Below are 17,088 nucleotides of genomic sequence, written 5' to 3' on the forward strand. Positions count from 1 at the left end.
AAAGAAAACCCCACACTGTAGAGAAGAGAGAGAAAAAATAAAATTATTCAATAAAAATTCATCAGATTAGTTGTAAAATACATTTTTAAAAAAAATCTCACTCATGGTTTTAAATATAACAAAAACAACCTTTCCCAAGCAAATGCAGTTTCATTCATGTTTTACATAGGGCCAGTTCTGAAACATAATCAATGACAACGGTTATGCATTCTAGCTTGCTTTTAGTAATAGAAAGTGGTACTTTTAGTGAATGTAATTTAGAGAAATGTGTTTTCACACATTACAGCCCTGTTCCATCTCAACTACAGACTGAAATTCCCAGTGATACGGGCTGATGTTGGAAGTGAAATTCAAATTTAAGAGGACAAAATGTGGCCATGTTGCCACCCATTTATAATATATTTTAATGAACGAAACCCCTGTAATTGCTGAGAGTTCTATTTTCAGGGAGTGATTTCCAGGATAGTTTTAGTAACATGTTCAAACAACACAACACAAAACAAAACACTGCATGTAAGAATTGGATGGGACCAGAAAAAATTTCTTCGTATTTTAATGGGAATTATTCTTGTTTGAAACACAGAATTGACCTTTCAGCATCAAAGGAGGGGAATAGCATTATTTTAAAAATTAATCCACAATCAACACATAAATACATGATCCGTAAGAAATGAAAAACTAAAAACAAATGGAAAAGCAAAAGACATGAGCAAAAGAAGGAGTAAGTCCATCCTTAGTAAGGATGGACTTACCATTTAGTCCTTCAAAATATAATTTGTCCAGGAAAAATACTCATGGCCTCCTTTACCTTTCAAGCAATTGCTACCTTTTTGTATTCCTCCTTGTATTACAAGCTTACAATTTAGCAGTCTTCAGTGACCACTCAAGCCAGACCTATCAGCCAAGAATGCTTTTGGAGGAATTATTAGCTGATTATAGATGAGTATGTTTTGGTTTGTACCCAGCTGATGCCCCCATGATGAACCAAAAAGCAAAAATTGCAGTCGTCTAGGCTGTTTTGTCTATAGTTTGCCCAGTGATCCATAAATCTCATCTTTTACTTTTTAGTAAATTACTTCTTTTTGTTTTTACTTTCCTAAAAATAATTTGAACTTTTACTTTAGATCCAAGTTTCCATGTATAGGTTTGTTACTTGAAGTGAATTAATTCTCATAACTGCACAAACTAGTGCTTACCACAAATGTTTTCTCTGAAAGCATATTTCATCCTTTCGGTTATTTAGGCAATAAAACTTCAGAGCTACCTTCTCTTTCACTATCCACTTCCACCTGGACAAGTATCCTGTCCAACAGCATGAGAATCTGCCTCCTCCTCTTCACCACAGCATCACTGCCTTAACTGAGGCTGCATTTCATTCACTATTTCACAGGCTGTGACAGGAGCTTCCACGCCTCCCTCTCTGCTTTCAGTTCCCATGCGACCCATCTCCATTAGCGCTGCCTTTCCTGAGACACAGCTCTCCATGCTTTCATACTCCCTAGAAACAGAGAAAGCCCAGACACCTGAGCTGGCATCCAAAGCATTTGTTCTTTTCTATTTGTCCAGAGTTATCACTCACACCATTGACTCTACACACACACACACACACACACACACACACGCCCAAACAAGTTCCATTCAGATCACTGCAGGATCTCATTCTGTGACCTCTGTTGATTCTCAAAATTCTCTAGACTTTACTGATGTCTCTGGTACTGTGTGCCATTTGTTAGAACTACAGTGTTTGTATCTGCCTTGTGTCTTTCATGGAGAATCACCAATAAGCTGTGGCCCCAGACATGGCTTCCCATATATTTGTTGAATCCAGTTTACGTTTCCATAGATTTTGTGCTGAAGACTCCTGTGTTCCTCTCAGCAGATAGTGCTGGTTATGTTCACACTCTTTCTGATGTTTGGTGCACCCTCTCTGAGTTCACGTGAACTAATGGTGTGGAGGTCTGGGAAGTGAGCTGAATTAAAATAATGCAAGGAGATATTTGCTCATGAAGTTATGAATTCAAACTTCCTCAGCAGAGATTTCCAGCCTTCCTGATTGCAGAGGCAAAGCATCCAAACCTTTCCTTAGACCCACTGCTTGAATCTCTTTTGTCCCACACTGACCACATTTGGCCTCCTAGGGTTTTAGTTGGACTGCAAAGGCTGACTAGTCTCTCCTGGGAAGGGTAAGATTCTCCTTTACCCAGTCTGACAGGACTTCTAAAGGGAACCATTAGTTGAGCATTATTAATATGAAAAGAAAAATCATTAACATAAAGATAATTTACTTTTGACTTATTTAAGTACCTGCATAGCCAAAACAAGTATTTATTTATTGTATAGTTGCAAGCAGCAACAAAATGCAAACAAAACCTCCCATTTGAGCAGACATATTTTGAGGCTCTACCGGGTAGTAGGTGCAATGTTGGGCTTTGTGAGGGACATAAAGATGAGTGACATGCTGTCACTCTTCACCCTGATATGGCAGCTCCAAGCTGGTAGTGATTCTTGAGATAGTAAATTATAGTTTGCCTGTAATTAAATGCATTGGTTTTATTTAAAAAAATTCTTCTTATGTAAGTAGAGATGAGGTCTTGCTATGTTGCCCAGGCTGATCTCGAACTCCTGACCTTAAACAATCCTCCCACCTTACCCTCCCAAAGTGCTGGGATTACAGGTATGAGCCACTGTGCCTGGTCTACTTAAATGTATTGTAAGGTAGTCTTGATAAGTGTTCTCATTTTGTTCAAAATTATATTCAGTTGATTGGTGACGATGGTGATGCTTGCTGGTTGTTGACCCTGTGGCTAACATGGGTGACAAAATGTCTGCAAGGGCTTTATAGCATTAGCTGTAATATCAAAACAGCTGACCCTGGTGAGCTGGCAATGAAGCAAACAATACAGGCTTGTGGTCAGATAAGCATGGGTTCAAATCCCCACTCAGCTGCCTACCAGTTATGTGATTTGGGGCAAGCTTAATCAAGTCTTGATACCTGTATCTACAAAATGAGGAAGAACCATAGTACCTATTGCACAGAATTACAGTAAGGATTAAGTAAAACAATGCATGAAAAATGCTTGGCAAGTTTCCTGTAACTCAATACACATTAGCTTTATTACAATATCTGAAAATCCCTTTAATTTGAACTACCATAACAACAGATTAGCGTCTGATTGTATAATCTGGTTTTGCCAATCATCTCAGCTTTAAACGTTTTGCAGTTCTACACACAGGTCTCCAGCAGAACTTGCTGAGAAACCTTTCCTTCAAATACTTCTCACAGGAAACATAAACTATTCGCCTTTCAAAAAAAAGTCATTAACCCTCTCCTTTCTTCCTCATGAATAGAATGACTGGCACCACATTTTGTAAAACGTGTCAGATTTTGTTTAAATAATTTACATTGGCAATCTTCAGATGAGTGGTTCTATGGCAGCATAGAAAGGGGCCCGAACTAGAAGTCAGGAGACATGGGTTTGAAATTCAGTTTGGCCAGTAATGGGCTATGTGACCATGGGTAGGTCACAAAATATCACTGGGCCTCAGCTTTTATTGCATAAAATATTAGAAGTAGATAAAATTATGGTTCTGAAACTCAAATGTTAGTTGGGGGTTGGGGTGGTAAGATCAATGAAGGAAGCAGCTGAGTATAAGACAATAGGGACTAGTGGTGACTGAGGTAAACCAGAGAGGACATGTCTCACCTAAAAATGACATCCTCTGCTCCAATTCATTATTGCTGATGGGAATATGGTACATGCATATGGAGCCCTATCTTCCTCATTTTTAGGGGAAGGTAGAAATCTGGAAGTAGATTTTTAAGCAGGATAAAGACCAAACAAGCATAATTTGGCATTTTGAGACCCTCACATTTAATTACATCTAAGGTCTCTTCCTATCTTAAAATTCTGTTGTATTCTACAAACAGTGACTTTAATATAGAAATGGACTGTTTAAAGAAATTGACAAAGATTATTGAATCAATTCTAACAAACCAATACATTAGATTGTGTATTGAAAGAACCTCATAATATGAAACTGGTTGTTATAAGGCTATTTTTATAATAATTGTAGTTCCCAAATCTTCCAAACAGGTCCAAAGGGACCTCGTCAGGCTCTCCCTGTGGTGGTTGATGATAAAATGATGTTTCAGTATCCCTCTCATGGAGCAAGGACTGGGAAAAAATTGTTAGGCTCGCTTTTACATAGCAAGATGGCAGGTGTCTGCATGCGTAAAATGTGATTAAAAAGCAGTAAGTCTTTAAAAATACAGACTAGAAATGTATACGTACAAATAACTTGACTTCATGCGCGGCCATAGATTTTGCCCAATGGTGCTTCCATGGCTAAAGATTTCTGGACCCTCCTTTGAGAATTGTCTTCACTGCCAGTTTACAAGCCATGCAATAAAATCAGGCAAGGTTTTGTTATTTTTGTATTGCTTGGTGCTAAGCACTTTATCAATCTCATTTTTAATGTCATCATCATGGTAACCTTTTGAGGTAGATACAGTTATCTCTATCTTGCAAATGAAACACTGAGTCCTAAAAGGTAAACTCCTCAATACCACACCCCTATTAAGTAGCAGAGCTGGGGTTTAAACCCTTGTCCTCACTTTTAACCACTTCCGTCTACTTCCTCCTGAACATGAATCATCATGCTTGACTTTGCATAGTTTTGTTCCCAAAATCAAATCCCCTCTCAAAGGGTCAACCTTTGCCATTAACAAGGGTATTCAGGAGAATGTGCCCTAATTCCTGGAGACAAAGACTAAAAGGAGTTTCAAAAGCCCTTTGAAAGAGTGGCCGCATTGCTGGCAAGAGCCGCTAGTTTCCCTAGGTTGCAACTCTCATTTATATGTGTAAGCTCTGATCTCCTTGCCTAAGAAAAAAAAAGAGAGAGAGAGAAGGAAAAGAAAAAGGCAAAAGAAAAAAGGCCTTATTTACTTTAAAGTTGCACCTTAGATTACTGTTGTCTAAACCTGTGTCCTGTGGAGCAGCTGCCCTGAAAGAAGAGTTCAGTTCTCAAGTAAATTTGGGAAACTGCACTTTCTATCCCTGCTTGGTTATTTACCGTGAATGTACCTTGGCATAGACACATCTCTGAAATTATTCAAAATTGTTTCGCTTTTCTTAACATCCCATAGAATATTGGTTCTATGGAGCATACAGTACTTTGGAAATATATGCATGTGATAATTCTTTGTATTTTTAGCTTAATTATTTATATCCCACCTCATTCTAGGGAGGCTGGATAGCCAAGGATAGGCAGGTGGAAAGAATCCCATCCTAAAGGATACATTAAACCGTCTGTCTCCATATAAGGAGCAACTCGAGAGCATTTTGTTAGTGTGGATTCATTGATGTGACCTCTGTGAGTCGGGCCTCCCCACTAGGCTGTCTACCTGGTCAAGCAACTTAGCACACACCCCTTCTCTAGAGACCTCCCAGTAGATCTCCATCTTTTGAAGGAAGGAGATGACTGGTTGCAGTTCATTCAATACGAAAAGGCTTCTGAGCGTAAATATGCACTCTCACTGTTTTTATTTGGAGCATGTTTCATCACAGCTATTTTCTAAGTGGCTAAAGCAGCATTTCCCTGGATATATTCCATGGAATATTCACTTTGTAGGAAGCTCAATGATAAAAGAGTCCCATTATCAATCAGATCAGGAAACTGTATATTTAATTCCATTTGAAGAGTCTCAGTTTACTTAAGGATAGACAAGGCATAGTTAAGAACCCCGATTAACTTGTTTAACCCACTTTTCCTAAATGTATCTGCCAGTTTTTGTGCACATAAACCTCTCGACCCCTTGAAGACTGTGCATTCCATGGAATATACTCTGGGAAATTCTGGGCAAGACTGTTGTAGGTTTGCAGCAGATACTGGGCAGAGCTGATACTAAAAAGAGGGAGCTGGCTTCGTCGTGGCCACTCACCAGTCTTGGGGAAGTCAGGGAGGGAGAGACCAAGCCTGAGCCTGGAATCCCAGCTCTGCCTCTTACAAGCTTTAAATCACTTCACCTCTCTCACCTTGGTTTTCTTTAACTCATTCTTGGAGAATATAAAACCTACATCTTAGTGTTCATTTGAGGATTAAAATAAGATGTCAAGCTGTTGAAGATGACGCCTGGCACAAAGTAGGCCCTTCTTGGTGTTCCAGGACCGGGGAAATTCAGGGTGATCTTATAAACACATGGGGAGGGTGGGCTGCTAAATAGTTGTGCCAACTCCTAGAAAGGAAGAGTTCTGACTGCCCTGGGATGAGAGAGAATCTCAGGAGGGTTGGGGATTACCAAATGGGGGTTACCAAACCAAAAGGAGTGGGTCCATGCTCAAATGTTTGCTAGTGTGCATGTCAAGGACATCCCCGCAAATCTAATATCCAGATTGATCCTAGCCCCAACACTGACAACAGATGTGACTTTAGTCAAGTCAGGTAACCTCTGCTAGCCTCAGTCTCCTCATCTGTAAAAAAGAGGAGTTGGACTACATATCTCTCTGGAGTACCCTCAACCCTCAGATTTGTGTGGAGCCAAATTAAGGTTATTGCAATCAATCCAGATTGAAGAGGTGGTAGTCTACTTAAGAATCAGCTGAATTTTCAAGGCTGAGAGTCAAAAAGAACTGTCAAATAATGTACTTGAGCGTGATGCCTCCCATTTTAATGCTTTTCTGTATTAGGAGCATATTTTAAAATATTCAAATATAAATTATTCACACGGCGCATGCATTTAGAATGTGTGCATTTAACTAAAGTGAATCAGCAGCCTATTATCAATTATCATTTAAGCAGCCCTCTTCTTTAGGATAAAGAAGAATATTAGTAACAACCAAAAGACTTGAATCATTTGAGCAAAGCCAGCTGTAAACAATTTGGCAAGTCCCTCCAGCTGGGCCTCCATATCTTCCAACAGCTATAACCTATGTATCTTGTGCTCTTACATATACATATACATATACGTATATGTATACATATGCAAATAGACCCATGTTCTCTTGGGAGTGTGTGCACTGATGTTTGTACACACTGTCCATGTGCTGCCTAATATCCTAGATGTCCATCAAAGTCTTCTTGGGGCAGGTAACAACCTCATTGGACCTGAGTTTCCTTAGCAGTAAAACACACGTCCTTTTCCTAGATCTAAGGGCTCTTCCAGGTCTGACATTTGATGGCCATGTTCTTTGCTTAGCTATTCCTTGGCAGAAGCATTGGAGACATGCTCATATGCGTTATCTCATATAATTCTTAAAAACATCCAGGAAGTCTTTTTGCATCCTCAATCCTATTTTAACAGATGATGAAACAGATTTACCTACTTAATGTGTAAACATACAATAATAACTGGCAGTTACAAGCTTAGAAACCTGATTCTCTTTTCCGAATCCAATCAATGCATTCTCCAAGTGACAACCAGGTGCTGGCTACTCACTCTTCCCTTCCTAATCAGAGTGGTTCTTCACAGAGTTGGGAATCACTTGGAAGAGTCCCCTAGATTATCTCCCCTCCAAAACCAGGAAAACCTGCTCTAGTCTGAAAGATGGGCTGCAGGCCACTCATGGGCCAGATACATTTCTAATAGCAATCAAGATATTACAGGTGACTGGAGAGAGTCCGAAGAAGTACCTGTTATTAGAGCCAGGGTGCCTGGCACAGGACCAGTTGAGCAGTCTCATTTGAGACAATGGGAAGTTTTCTTAGCAAGAGTCACCCTCCCCCCACCATTCAGCCATCTGCAGACCAGCATCTCCACTCTCTGGACTCTACATCCCTACTCTTCTAAGAATGAAGGCTGCAGTGCTACAAGCATAGACTTTTAAATCTTTAGAGCTACAAGAGACCTCAAAAATGATCTAGTCTAGCCTCCTCGCTTTACAACATAAAGAGAAGTGGTATACTCTAGGACACAGAATTTATGGCCAAATTTGTATTAGGACTCTCACTGTTTTCATTTGGAGCAGGTTTCATCACAGCTATTTTCTAAGTGGCTAAAGCAGCATTTCCCTGGATATGTTCCATGGAAGATTAATTCTGTAGGAAGCTCAGGCTTCCTGATTTCCTCTTCAGTGTGCTGCTTCCCTGGACTCTGAAGAGGAGAGGTCCCAGGGTAGGAAACCACATCAGTGGCCCACCAGACTTAGCACTGACACCTGAGCCTGCCCAGTCCTTTCACTCTTATGCATTCCCGCATTCCCGTCTCCGGCCTCTGACCTGGAATTAGGGCAGCCTTACCCTTGACCTCCTGTAGCTATATCCTCATTCTTAAATCTTCTGCTTCTTCATATACTTCTCTGTTGCTGGCCCTGGGTTCCCTCTGAACTCTGAGCTCCATGCTAACCCTGTTGCCTACTTTTCCATTCCTTTTAAAGTAAATTCTGTGTGTCCTACCTCTCTGTTCAACCAGGAACCCCCTCACAGTTTTATGGCCTTGGTGTGAAAATATCGCTTTGAACAGTTATGCCTCATCCCTATAGACAGTGGAATCTGGAGGAATTAGAGCTTAGTGGTCATTTTATAGGTCACATCCTCTGATCCCAGAGCAACATTAATAATGAAATTATGAAAACATTTTTTCTTTAAAAAAAAGATTACAGGGAATTTTAAGAGTATTATTCTAAATTCCCATTGAAATTAAATTTGCAATTTTCAAAGATGAGTACAGAGCAAAACTTACTGGATGCTTTATACAAGGTAAAATTCCATTTCTAAATACTTTCATTTTTTAATCAGAAAGAATGAAAGAATATGACTGAACACTAAACTTAATAAATATTCTAAGGAAATCAGGAGAAAAACAATAAAGAAAAGATAAAACAATAAATTAGAAAACAGAGGGAATAAAAAAAAAAATCCAAGATTTGATCCTTGGAAAATGCTCCCCCCCCGGAAAAAAATGGCAGACATTTGAAGGATATCACACTCTGAAGTAAGGGAGACATTAATTATTCAACAGAAAGATTTGGGTGAATTTGGGTAAATATTTAGAAAACAACAAGGCAGTGTCTTACCTCACATCGTACATAAAAGTAAGTCCCAAATGTATTGAAGAGTCAAATATTAAAGAGAAAATGTAAAGGGGAAGATGCAGGCAACATTTCCTTGATCTCAAAGCAGGAAAGGATATTTAAAGAACAAAATCATGTCTTTTGCAGCAACATGGATGGATTGGAGGCCATTATCTTAAGTAAAATAACTCAGAAAGTCAAATACCGCATGTTTTCACTTATAAGTGGGAGCTAAATAATATGTTCACATGGACATAAAGTGTGGAATGGTAGACTTTGGAGACTCCGAAGGGTGGGGGTGTAAGAGGAAGGGAGGGATGACGCAATACTTAATGGGTGCATTGTACACTGTTCAGGTGATGCTTACACCAAAAGCCCAGACTTCACTTCTACACAATATATGTATCCACGTAACAAAACTGCACTTGCACCCCCTACATTTATTTTTTTTTTTAAAGAAAAAGATTAAAAACAAAGAAGTAACGCATAATAGGGGTTGATATATTTTGTCAAATAAAAATTTTAACTTCTTTTTTTTTTTTTTTTTGAGACGGAGTTTCGCTCTTGTTACCCAGGCTGGAGTGCAATGGCGCGATCTCGGCTCACCACAACTTCTGCCTCCTGGGTTCAGGCAATTCTCCTGCCTCAGCCTCCTGAGTAGCTGGGATTACAGGCACGTGCCACCATGCCCAGCTAATTTTTTTTTTTTTGTATTTTTAGTAGAGACGGCATTTCACCATGTGGACCAGGATGGTCTTGATCTCCTGACCTTGTGATCCACCTGCCTCAGCCTCCCAAAGTGCTGGGATTACAGGCGTGAGCCACCGCACCTGGCCCCAAATTTTAACTTCTATATGTTAAAAATCCTTAATGAAAAAACAAATCATAAACAGTAGGAAAAAACTTTTAGCATCAAAAGAAACAGGAAAAGACTAAGTAATATCCTTAATAAATAAAAAGTGCTTAGAAAGCAAAAAAAAAATGGTCAAAGGACATGATTTCACAGACAAAGAAACAAAAACAATAATTGTAAATGTTGGTGAGGATATGGTCAGATAGGCATTTCCGTACTCAGAGTTGGACATCTGTAATTTGGTACTAGATGTTTAAGAACCATCTATAATCTAATCATGGTACTTTTAGAAATCTATCCTAAGGAAATAAGTAGAGATGGGAAAAATATTTATATATGAGGATGGTTATAATAATGTTTATAATAATAAACATTGGAATCAGTAATTGTAAAAAGTTACATCATGATATATCCATAATACAAAACTTACTGATCTGTGGAAACCATATTTTTGAAAATTGTCATGAGCAATTGTTCATGATACAATAAGCAAATGAAAAGGAAGATACACAATGATATAATGTTATGTCAATTTTATAAATACATATGTGTCTATATCATATATGAATTATGCATATGCATATCAGTGTCTTTGTGTAGTATTTTATGGTGCACTTCATTTTCTTCTAATGCTTTTTTGTGTTTTCCAGCATTTCTACAATAAGCATATATTATTTATAAACAGAATTCACCAAAGTGTATTCAAGACTGGGTATGGTAGCTCATGCCTGTAATCTCAGCACTTTGGGAGGCCAAGACAGGTGGACCACTTGAGCCCAGGAGTTCAAGACTAGCCTGGGCAACATGGTGAAACCCCGCCTCTACAAAAAAAAATATAAAAATTAGCAAGGCTTGGTTTTGTGCACCTGTGGTCCCAGCTACTTGGGAAGCTGAGATAGGAGGATTGCTGGAGCCCGGGAGGTGGAGGTTGCGGTGAGCTGAGATCACGCCACCGCACTCCAGCCTGGGTGACAGAGTGAGATCTTGTCAACAACAACAACAACAACAACAACAACAAAAAAAAAAAAAAAAAAAAAAAAAAAAAAAAAAAAAAAAACAACAACAGAAAAACTTCAAAAAGTGTATTCAAAATTTTAAAACTTCCTACTTGAAAAAAACAGATTGATATGATCTGGATGTGACTGTAAGACTGCTTATGCTGATTAATTAATTCCTCTAAGAAAGGCATTATTGTTTAATTACATTTCTTAAATCCATATGAGCTGAGTGGCGTTATTATGGCTGCTCGCCTGAACATGGACATTATGTCATAATGTGACCTGGGACCAGCACTGAGAGGCCACCCAGTGTGTGGAAAAGAGTACTGAACCAGGGGTCTTGGGCCTTGTGACCTTAAGGAAAGTGTTTAGAAGCCTTCCGTGCCCCCGTTTCCTCTTCTGCCAAATAGATCTTATCTGCTTTACCACTTTCACAGAGTTGCTCTAAAGACAAAATAAGATAATCCAGGCAGGAGCCTATGACATGTAGGCTATTATGAAGGCAAAGATCATTATTCAAAGAATGAGCTAGTACCTGCCTGGAATTCATAGTTCATATAAATGATTTTTTAAATCTCCCTCTTGGTAAGGAAACATGGACTCCCTTGGTTGCAGAAGAAAATATCCTCTCCTCGCCTCCCACAGCCCCTTTTCTTAACCAAATTAATAAGTGCACAGTCCTTCCTTGGGGGAAGGTATAGACAGATCAGGTACATCCCTCTGTCCACCTCCACCAAAATTCCAGGGGGAAATGCTTGGCTTCTTAGGAAAATGCCTCCCTAAAGAAAGAGGAGAAACCTCAATGTTCCCATGGAACTGGGGCAGAGGGCAAATTCCGCACCACCTCTGCACAAACCCACAGGCTGGCTGCTTGGCAGTCCTGCAGGGTCCAGATCTCTGATCTGTGGCCCAGAGTAAAGAGACCATTTAGACAGTATGTGTGTTTCACAAACCCCTCTGCGATGCTGCTGTTGTGAAGATAGTTGTCACTTCCAACTCATATTATTGCAGACTCTTGGCCACACATAGTTACAGGAACAGGAAAGGCCACGGCTCCTCCAAGCCCACAGCAACGGCTCAGGAGACTTGCTGCAAGGAGCAGAGGCCCCTGGGTCACCACAGTTAAAGGGGGCAGTGTTTTGATTGACCTGGGAAGCTTACCAGGTACAACCCTGGCTGCATGAGTAACCTGGGGAGTTTCTTAATAACTCAGGTGACACCCCAGGTTTAGAATTTACCCAGAATCCCTGAGAGTGGGAACCAAGTATCCTTATTGTTAAAGCTGTCCAGGTGATTCCAAGAGCAAGCAGGATTCAGAAGCTTTGGCTCAGGTTCCAACACAGATCTAGGTATCTCTCCTGCACCAGGCTTCAAAACATTCCCCTTGGTGAGGCCTCCTGCACAATTCTGCATTCTCCTAAACATTCTTTGCACACAATTTTACCTGCCATAGATCCAACTCAACCCTAAGGGATCCTTTAATTTTTGGCTTCTCTACCAGCTGGCTCCATTTCTTAGTCTGCCAATTCCAGATCCCCAAGAAGGATCTTGTCTTAGCCCAACTCACCTTTTCTTTTCTTTTTTTTTTGAGATGGAGTATCATTCTTGTTGCCCAGGCTGGACTGCAATGGTGCGATCTCAGCTCACCACAACTTTCGCCTCCTGGGTTCAAGCGATTCTCCTGCCTCAGCCTCCCAAGTAGCTGGGATTACAGGCACCTGCCACCATGCCCGGCTAATTTTGTATTTTTAGTAGAGATGGGGTTTCTCCATGTTGGTCAGGCTGGTCTCGAACTCCTGACCTCAGGTGATCCACCTGCCTCGGCCTCCCAAAGTGCTGGGATTACAGGCAAGAGCCACCTCGCCCAGCCCCAACTCACCTTTTTAAACCAGGCTACTTGGGCCATGGGATGCTGCTTGATTTGGAGACTGGCTTCTCTGTGGAAAGGGACAGAGGTTGTGTAATGTAGAACACGGCCACCCTGGTCTGCCCCAGTTCTGTTTTCTGCGTTGCTGGTGTGGGGTGGGCACAGTTTCCCTTAACAGAGACTGTGGAATGCTTTAACATGTCCAGTTCGATAACAAATTACAATAATAAAATCTAACATATTTACAGGAATCCACATAAATTAAGGGTCAGAGTTTCATCCTCTGTATAGAATATGATGTAGGAGTCTTTTCAAGTACACGTAGGATAATAAAATGGATTGCCCACTCAACTATCTTTAGAACGTATGTATAATTTTATACCTCTTTCCATAGAAACTACAATTGAATTTAGCATTGAGAGATTATGGTATTCATTATTATCTTAGCCAGAGGGTGGTTTTTTGTTTTTTTTTTTAGATTTTATAATAAACTTTTAAATTGAAGTATAATATACATAAAGAAAAAGGGCACGTTATAAATGTACATCTCAAAGACTTTTTATAAAGTCATTACCCTTGTAACCAGCACCCAGTTGGTCACAAGAAACTCAATAGTCTCGTTACCCCAAAAGAGGCCCCTCATGTTCTCTTCCAATTACTCCTTGCCTCCAAGGGTAACCACTCTCCCGATTCTAGCAACATAGATTAGTTTTTGTACTTTACATAAGTACAGCCATCTAGGATGCACTTTATTGTGTTTTGGCTCCTCTTCTTGAATATTCATCCATAATTTTGCATATGCATTTGTAGTTCTCACCAGAGGTTTTAGTCCTTGAAATGTAGTTCAACACACATTTTTCAGTCTGGAACTGTGCTCGGGAGTGGGGACACAAAAACGAATAAAGGCACATTCCTGCTGTAAGAAACATTTAATCCAATTATCTGGTAATGACCAGAATTTAATGTAAAGTCCATTCCTCCTTGTTCAACAAATATTTAATCAGTATCCACTATGGGACAGGTGGTATCACAGATGCTAGGGATAAGAAATGAACAAACGACAAAAAGTCCGGGGAAATCCTCTCTTTTCTTCCCGTGACATACATGGGCAAGTTCTGCCCACCAATACTCATTTCCCACCCTGTCCTGCATCTGATTTCGCGTAAAGGGAAGCAGCAATTGAAACTATTTCTTCTGGCAACTTGGAGTATGAGATTATGAAGTCCCTGGTCCATGAGCCATTTTTCAGATCAGTGAGTGTGGGAGGTATAATATTTGTATATACCTATTCATTCCTGCCTGATTCCATTCTCTCTACCGCTGATGCTGCCTGTGCAGAATGCAATACGAGTCGGGAACCTAAGGAAGACTTTGGGTATCAGCTTACCTTGGAGTCAAGCTGAGCAGTCTTCTTGTTTTCCAGAGCCACGAAGTGAGAAGAGACACAATTGCCAAAGCTGTGATGGAAATCATACCGTTCTGATTTGTTTTAGTAACTGTGGAATTCTAACATGTATTACGATTCATTAGTGCTGGCTTTTCAGAACCTAGTGAATTACTTGGGCACAGAGCCATGACGTTGGAGGCATGAGGGATTAGAAGACAATCCAACAACACTATAGGATTGATAGTTTAGGAAGAAATGCAAGAGATCATCTCATTTTGTTTGGTTGGTTCATTCCTATCCCCCATTGCTTGCATTTTTATGAAAAATTTCAAGTATATATTAATGTAGAGAAAATAGTAAAATTCACTCTTGTGTATTCATCTTTTAACTTCAAAAATTATCAACTTATGCCAATTCTTCTCTAACCCCTTGCTGTCCCCCTCCTCTGGTTATTTGAAGCAATCCCAGATGACAAATAAATTATTCATAAGTGTTCAGAAAGTGAGATCTCCTTGTTTTAATTCCTCTAGTTCACAGGCTCAGAGGTGAATTCACTTAAGATTTTTAGTGGCAGTTATATGAAATCCCCGCTTCAAAAGTAAAAGTGATAATCTTTACTAACAGAACTACTATTATTATTATTACATTATGACATAATATATTATTGTACTGTTTGGTCTAAAACTCTCTCTTTTAAGCCTGTAATTCAGTTCTCTAAGGAGTCCAACAGGGTGTGGGATGGCTGATTGATGTTCTTTTTCATCAGTAATTTCGAAACCAAATCCTTGTGGATTTTGAAATTGCAAATAAATTTGTCCAAGTAAAAGCGATTTCTTCAACTATTCGGTAATAAAATGGGTCTAAGATTCTTCCCAAACCTCATGTTTCCCATTTTCAGTCTGTTTGCAAAGGAGGAGGTTGGTTGATGTTCATGGAGCCAGTGTTAATAGCCTGTCTGTTACGAGATAGCTCAGCACGACTGGGCATGCAACTTAATTTTTTTAGGTTTCCCAGGCCAAAACCCCCAAAGCACCATTGTTTTTGCCAGTCAGAATACTCCAGAGGTTTCTAGAACAAGCAGAAAAGATTGTTAGTGCCTTTGTCATGACAATATGTAAAATGTGGCTTTGGCTGCTTCGGCTAGCATACCTGCTCTGATTGTATCTCAAAATGTCACCCAGGCATGTGGCAGTCATTGTGAGGAGTGGGGCACCAGGCACCCCTTGATGAGCCTTTGATAAAGAGATCATTAGGAGTAAAAAAAAAAAAGCTGCATAGATTATCTGTATAACTAACACTGTAGCAGACAGCCACGCAGACGTTTTTCTGCATACAATTCCCACTCATTTTTCTGAGAGATAAAAGCAGCAAAGATTGACAATCTGTCAGTTTAACCATTTTCATTGTGTACTTTTTCTGGGCAGGTTATTCACATCGAACTCCTTTGATGTGATCAGTGATGATGCTTTTATTGGTCTTCCACATCTAGAGTATTTGTAAGTAAAAAAGCTTTTTTTAAACATGATTCAGGACAAGTACTCTCAAGTCCCTGTAACTGTTTGACAAAAAATATTATAACTTATTGCAGATTCATAGAAAACAACAACATCAAGTCAATTTCAAGACATACTTTCCGGGGACTAAAGTCATTAATTCACTTGTAAGTATGAATGTTGCTATTACTTTTTAAGCTTGCTAATGGATAATGCAGTTTGATCATCCGTGGTTAATGCACCTACTTTATGAGTGGCCATAAAAATTTAAGAAACCCAAATGATTTCTCTCCATGCACACTTGCCATCTTTCCCTGACACCTGTCAGAGGGTGTTCAAGAAATTGATTATTATAATAATTATTTTTTTTTGGGGGGGGGGGAACGGAGTTTTGCTCTTGTTACCCAGGCTGGAGTGCAATGGCGCGATCTTGGCTCACCGCAAACTCCGCCTGGGTTCAAGCAATTCTCCTGCCTCAGCCTCCTGAGTAGCTGGGATTACAGGCATGTGCCACCATGCCCAGCTGATTTTTTTGTATTTTTAGTAGAGATGGGGTTTCACCATGTTGACCAGGATGGTCTCGATCTCTTGACCTCGTGATCCACCCGTCTCGGCCTCCCAAAGTGCTGGGATTACAGGCTTGAGCCACCGCGCCTGGCCCGAAATTGATTATTATTAATATTTTTATCCTAAACCAACCATAATGAGAAAAGCAATCTAATGCAGGGAAATTGTGTGCCTGAAATAACTTCTTTTATTATCTATATCATCACTCACTTCATGGATCATTATGGATTGACTATATACTTTAATTTGATATCAGCTTTTTCTTCTATATAAGCCCTCACTTTATTATATACATTTAAGCATAATATAGCCACAGGCGATGTCTTCAAAGTACCTGACCAACTTGTCAGTGAAGTATTTAATTATTCAATGGGTGATTATAGCTAACAGCAGTTGTTCTTAACAGGGAACAATTTTGTCTCCCAGGGAACATTTGGCAGTATCTAGAGACATGTTTGGTTGTCACAACTGGGGGATGTAACTGGTATCTAGTGGGTAAAAGGCAGAGATTCTTCCAAACATCTACTGCATGGGGCAGCCCCCCACAACAAAGAATTTTCCAGCCTACGGTGGCATAGTGGGGGGGTGAGAAACCCAGAACAACATGACCCAAGCAACTTGTTTCTTCTAGCCTCCCTCACCCCGACAGACAGAAACAGTCACACACACACAAGCAAGCACACACATTCGTGCACACACACACACACGCACCCTCTCTCTCTCTCTCTCACATACACACAGATGTATTTTAAGGAAACTAGAAGAGCATGGAAAGAAAAGGCACTCGCATTCACATCACTATTCATTGAATCCTCTCAATAATCCTGCCAAATGGGCACAATAATCCCCATTTCGGAAATGAGGAAACGGTCTTGGAGGGCATATATGCCTAGTGAGCTGCTCAGTTATGCAATT

General features: G+C 40.0%; 1 protein-coding gene across 1 annotated transcript in view; it reads left to right on the forward strand.

Annotated features, from left to right (window-relative positions):
* The window catches only part of LGI1 (leucine rich glioma inactivated 1), a 40,317-nt gene that overhangs the window by 3,920 nt on the left and 19,309 nt on the right, over nucleotides 1–17,088 (forward strand). The window contains exons 3-4 of the mRNA XM_003922378.4: nucleotides 15,538–15,609; nucleotides 15,702–15,773. Coding sequence (XP_003922427.1) covers nucleotides 15,538–15,609; nucleotides 15,702–15,773 — 144 coding nt within the window. The remainder of the gene's footprint in view (nucleotides 1–15,537; nucleotides 15,610–15,701; nucleotides 15,774–17,088) is intronic.

This window comes from Saimiri boliviensis, chromosome 12, assembly GCF_048565385.1.
Source record: "Saimiri boliviensis isolate mSaiBol1 chromosome 12, mSaiBol1.pri, whole genome shotgun sequence".
Classification (NCBI taxonomy): domain Eukaryota; kingdom Metazoa; phylum Chordata; class Mammalia; order Primates; family Cebidae; genus Saimiri; species Saimiri boliviensis.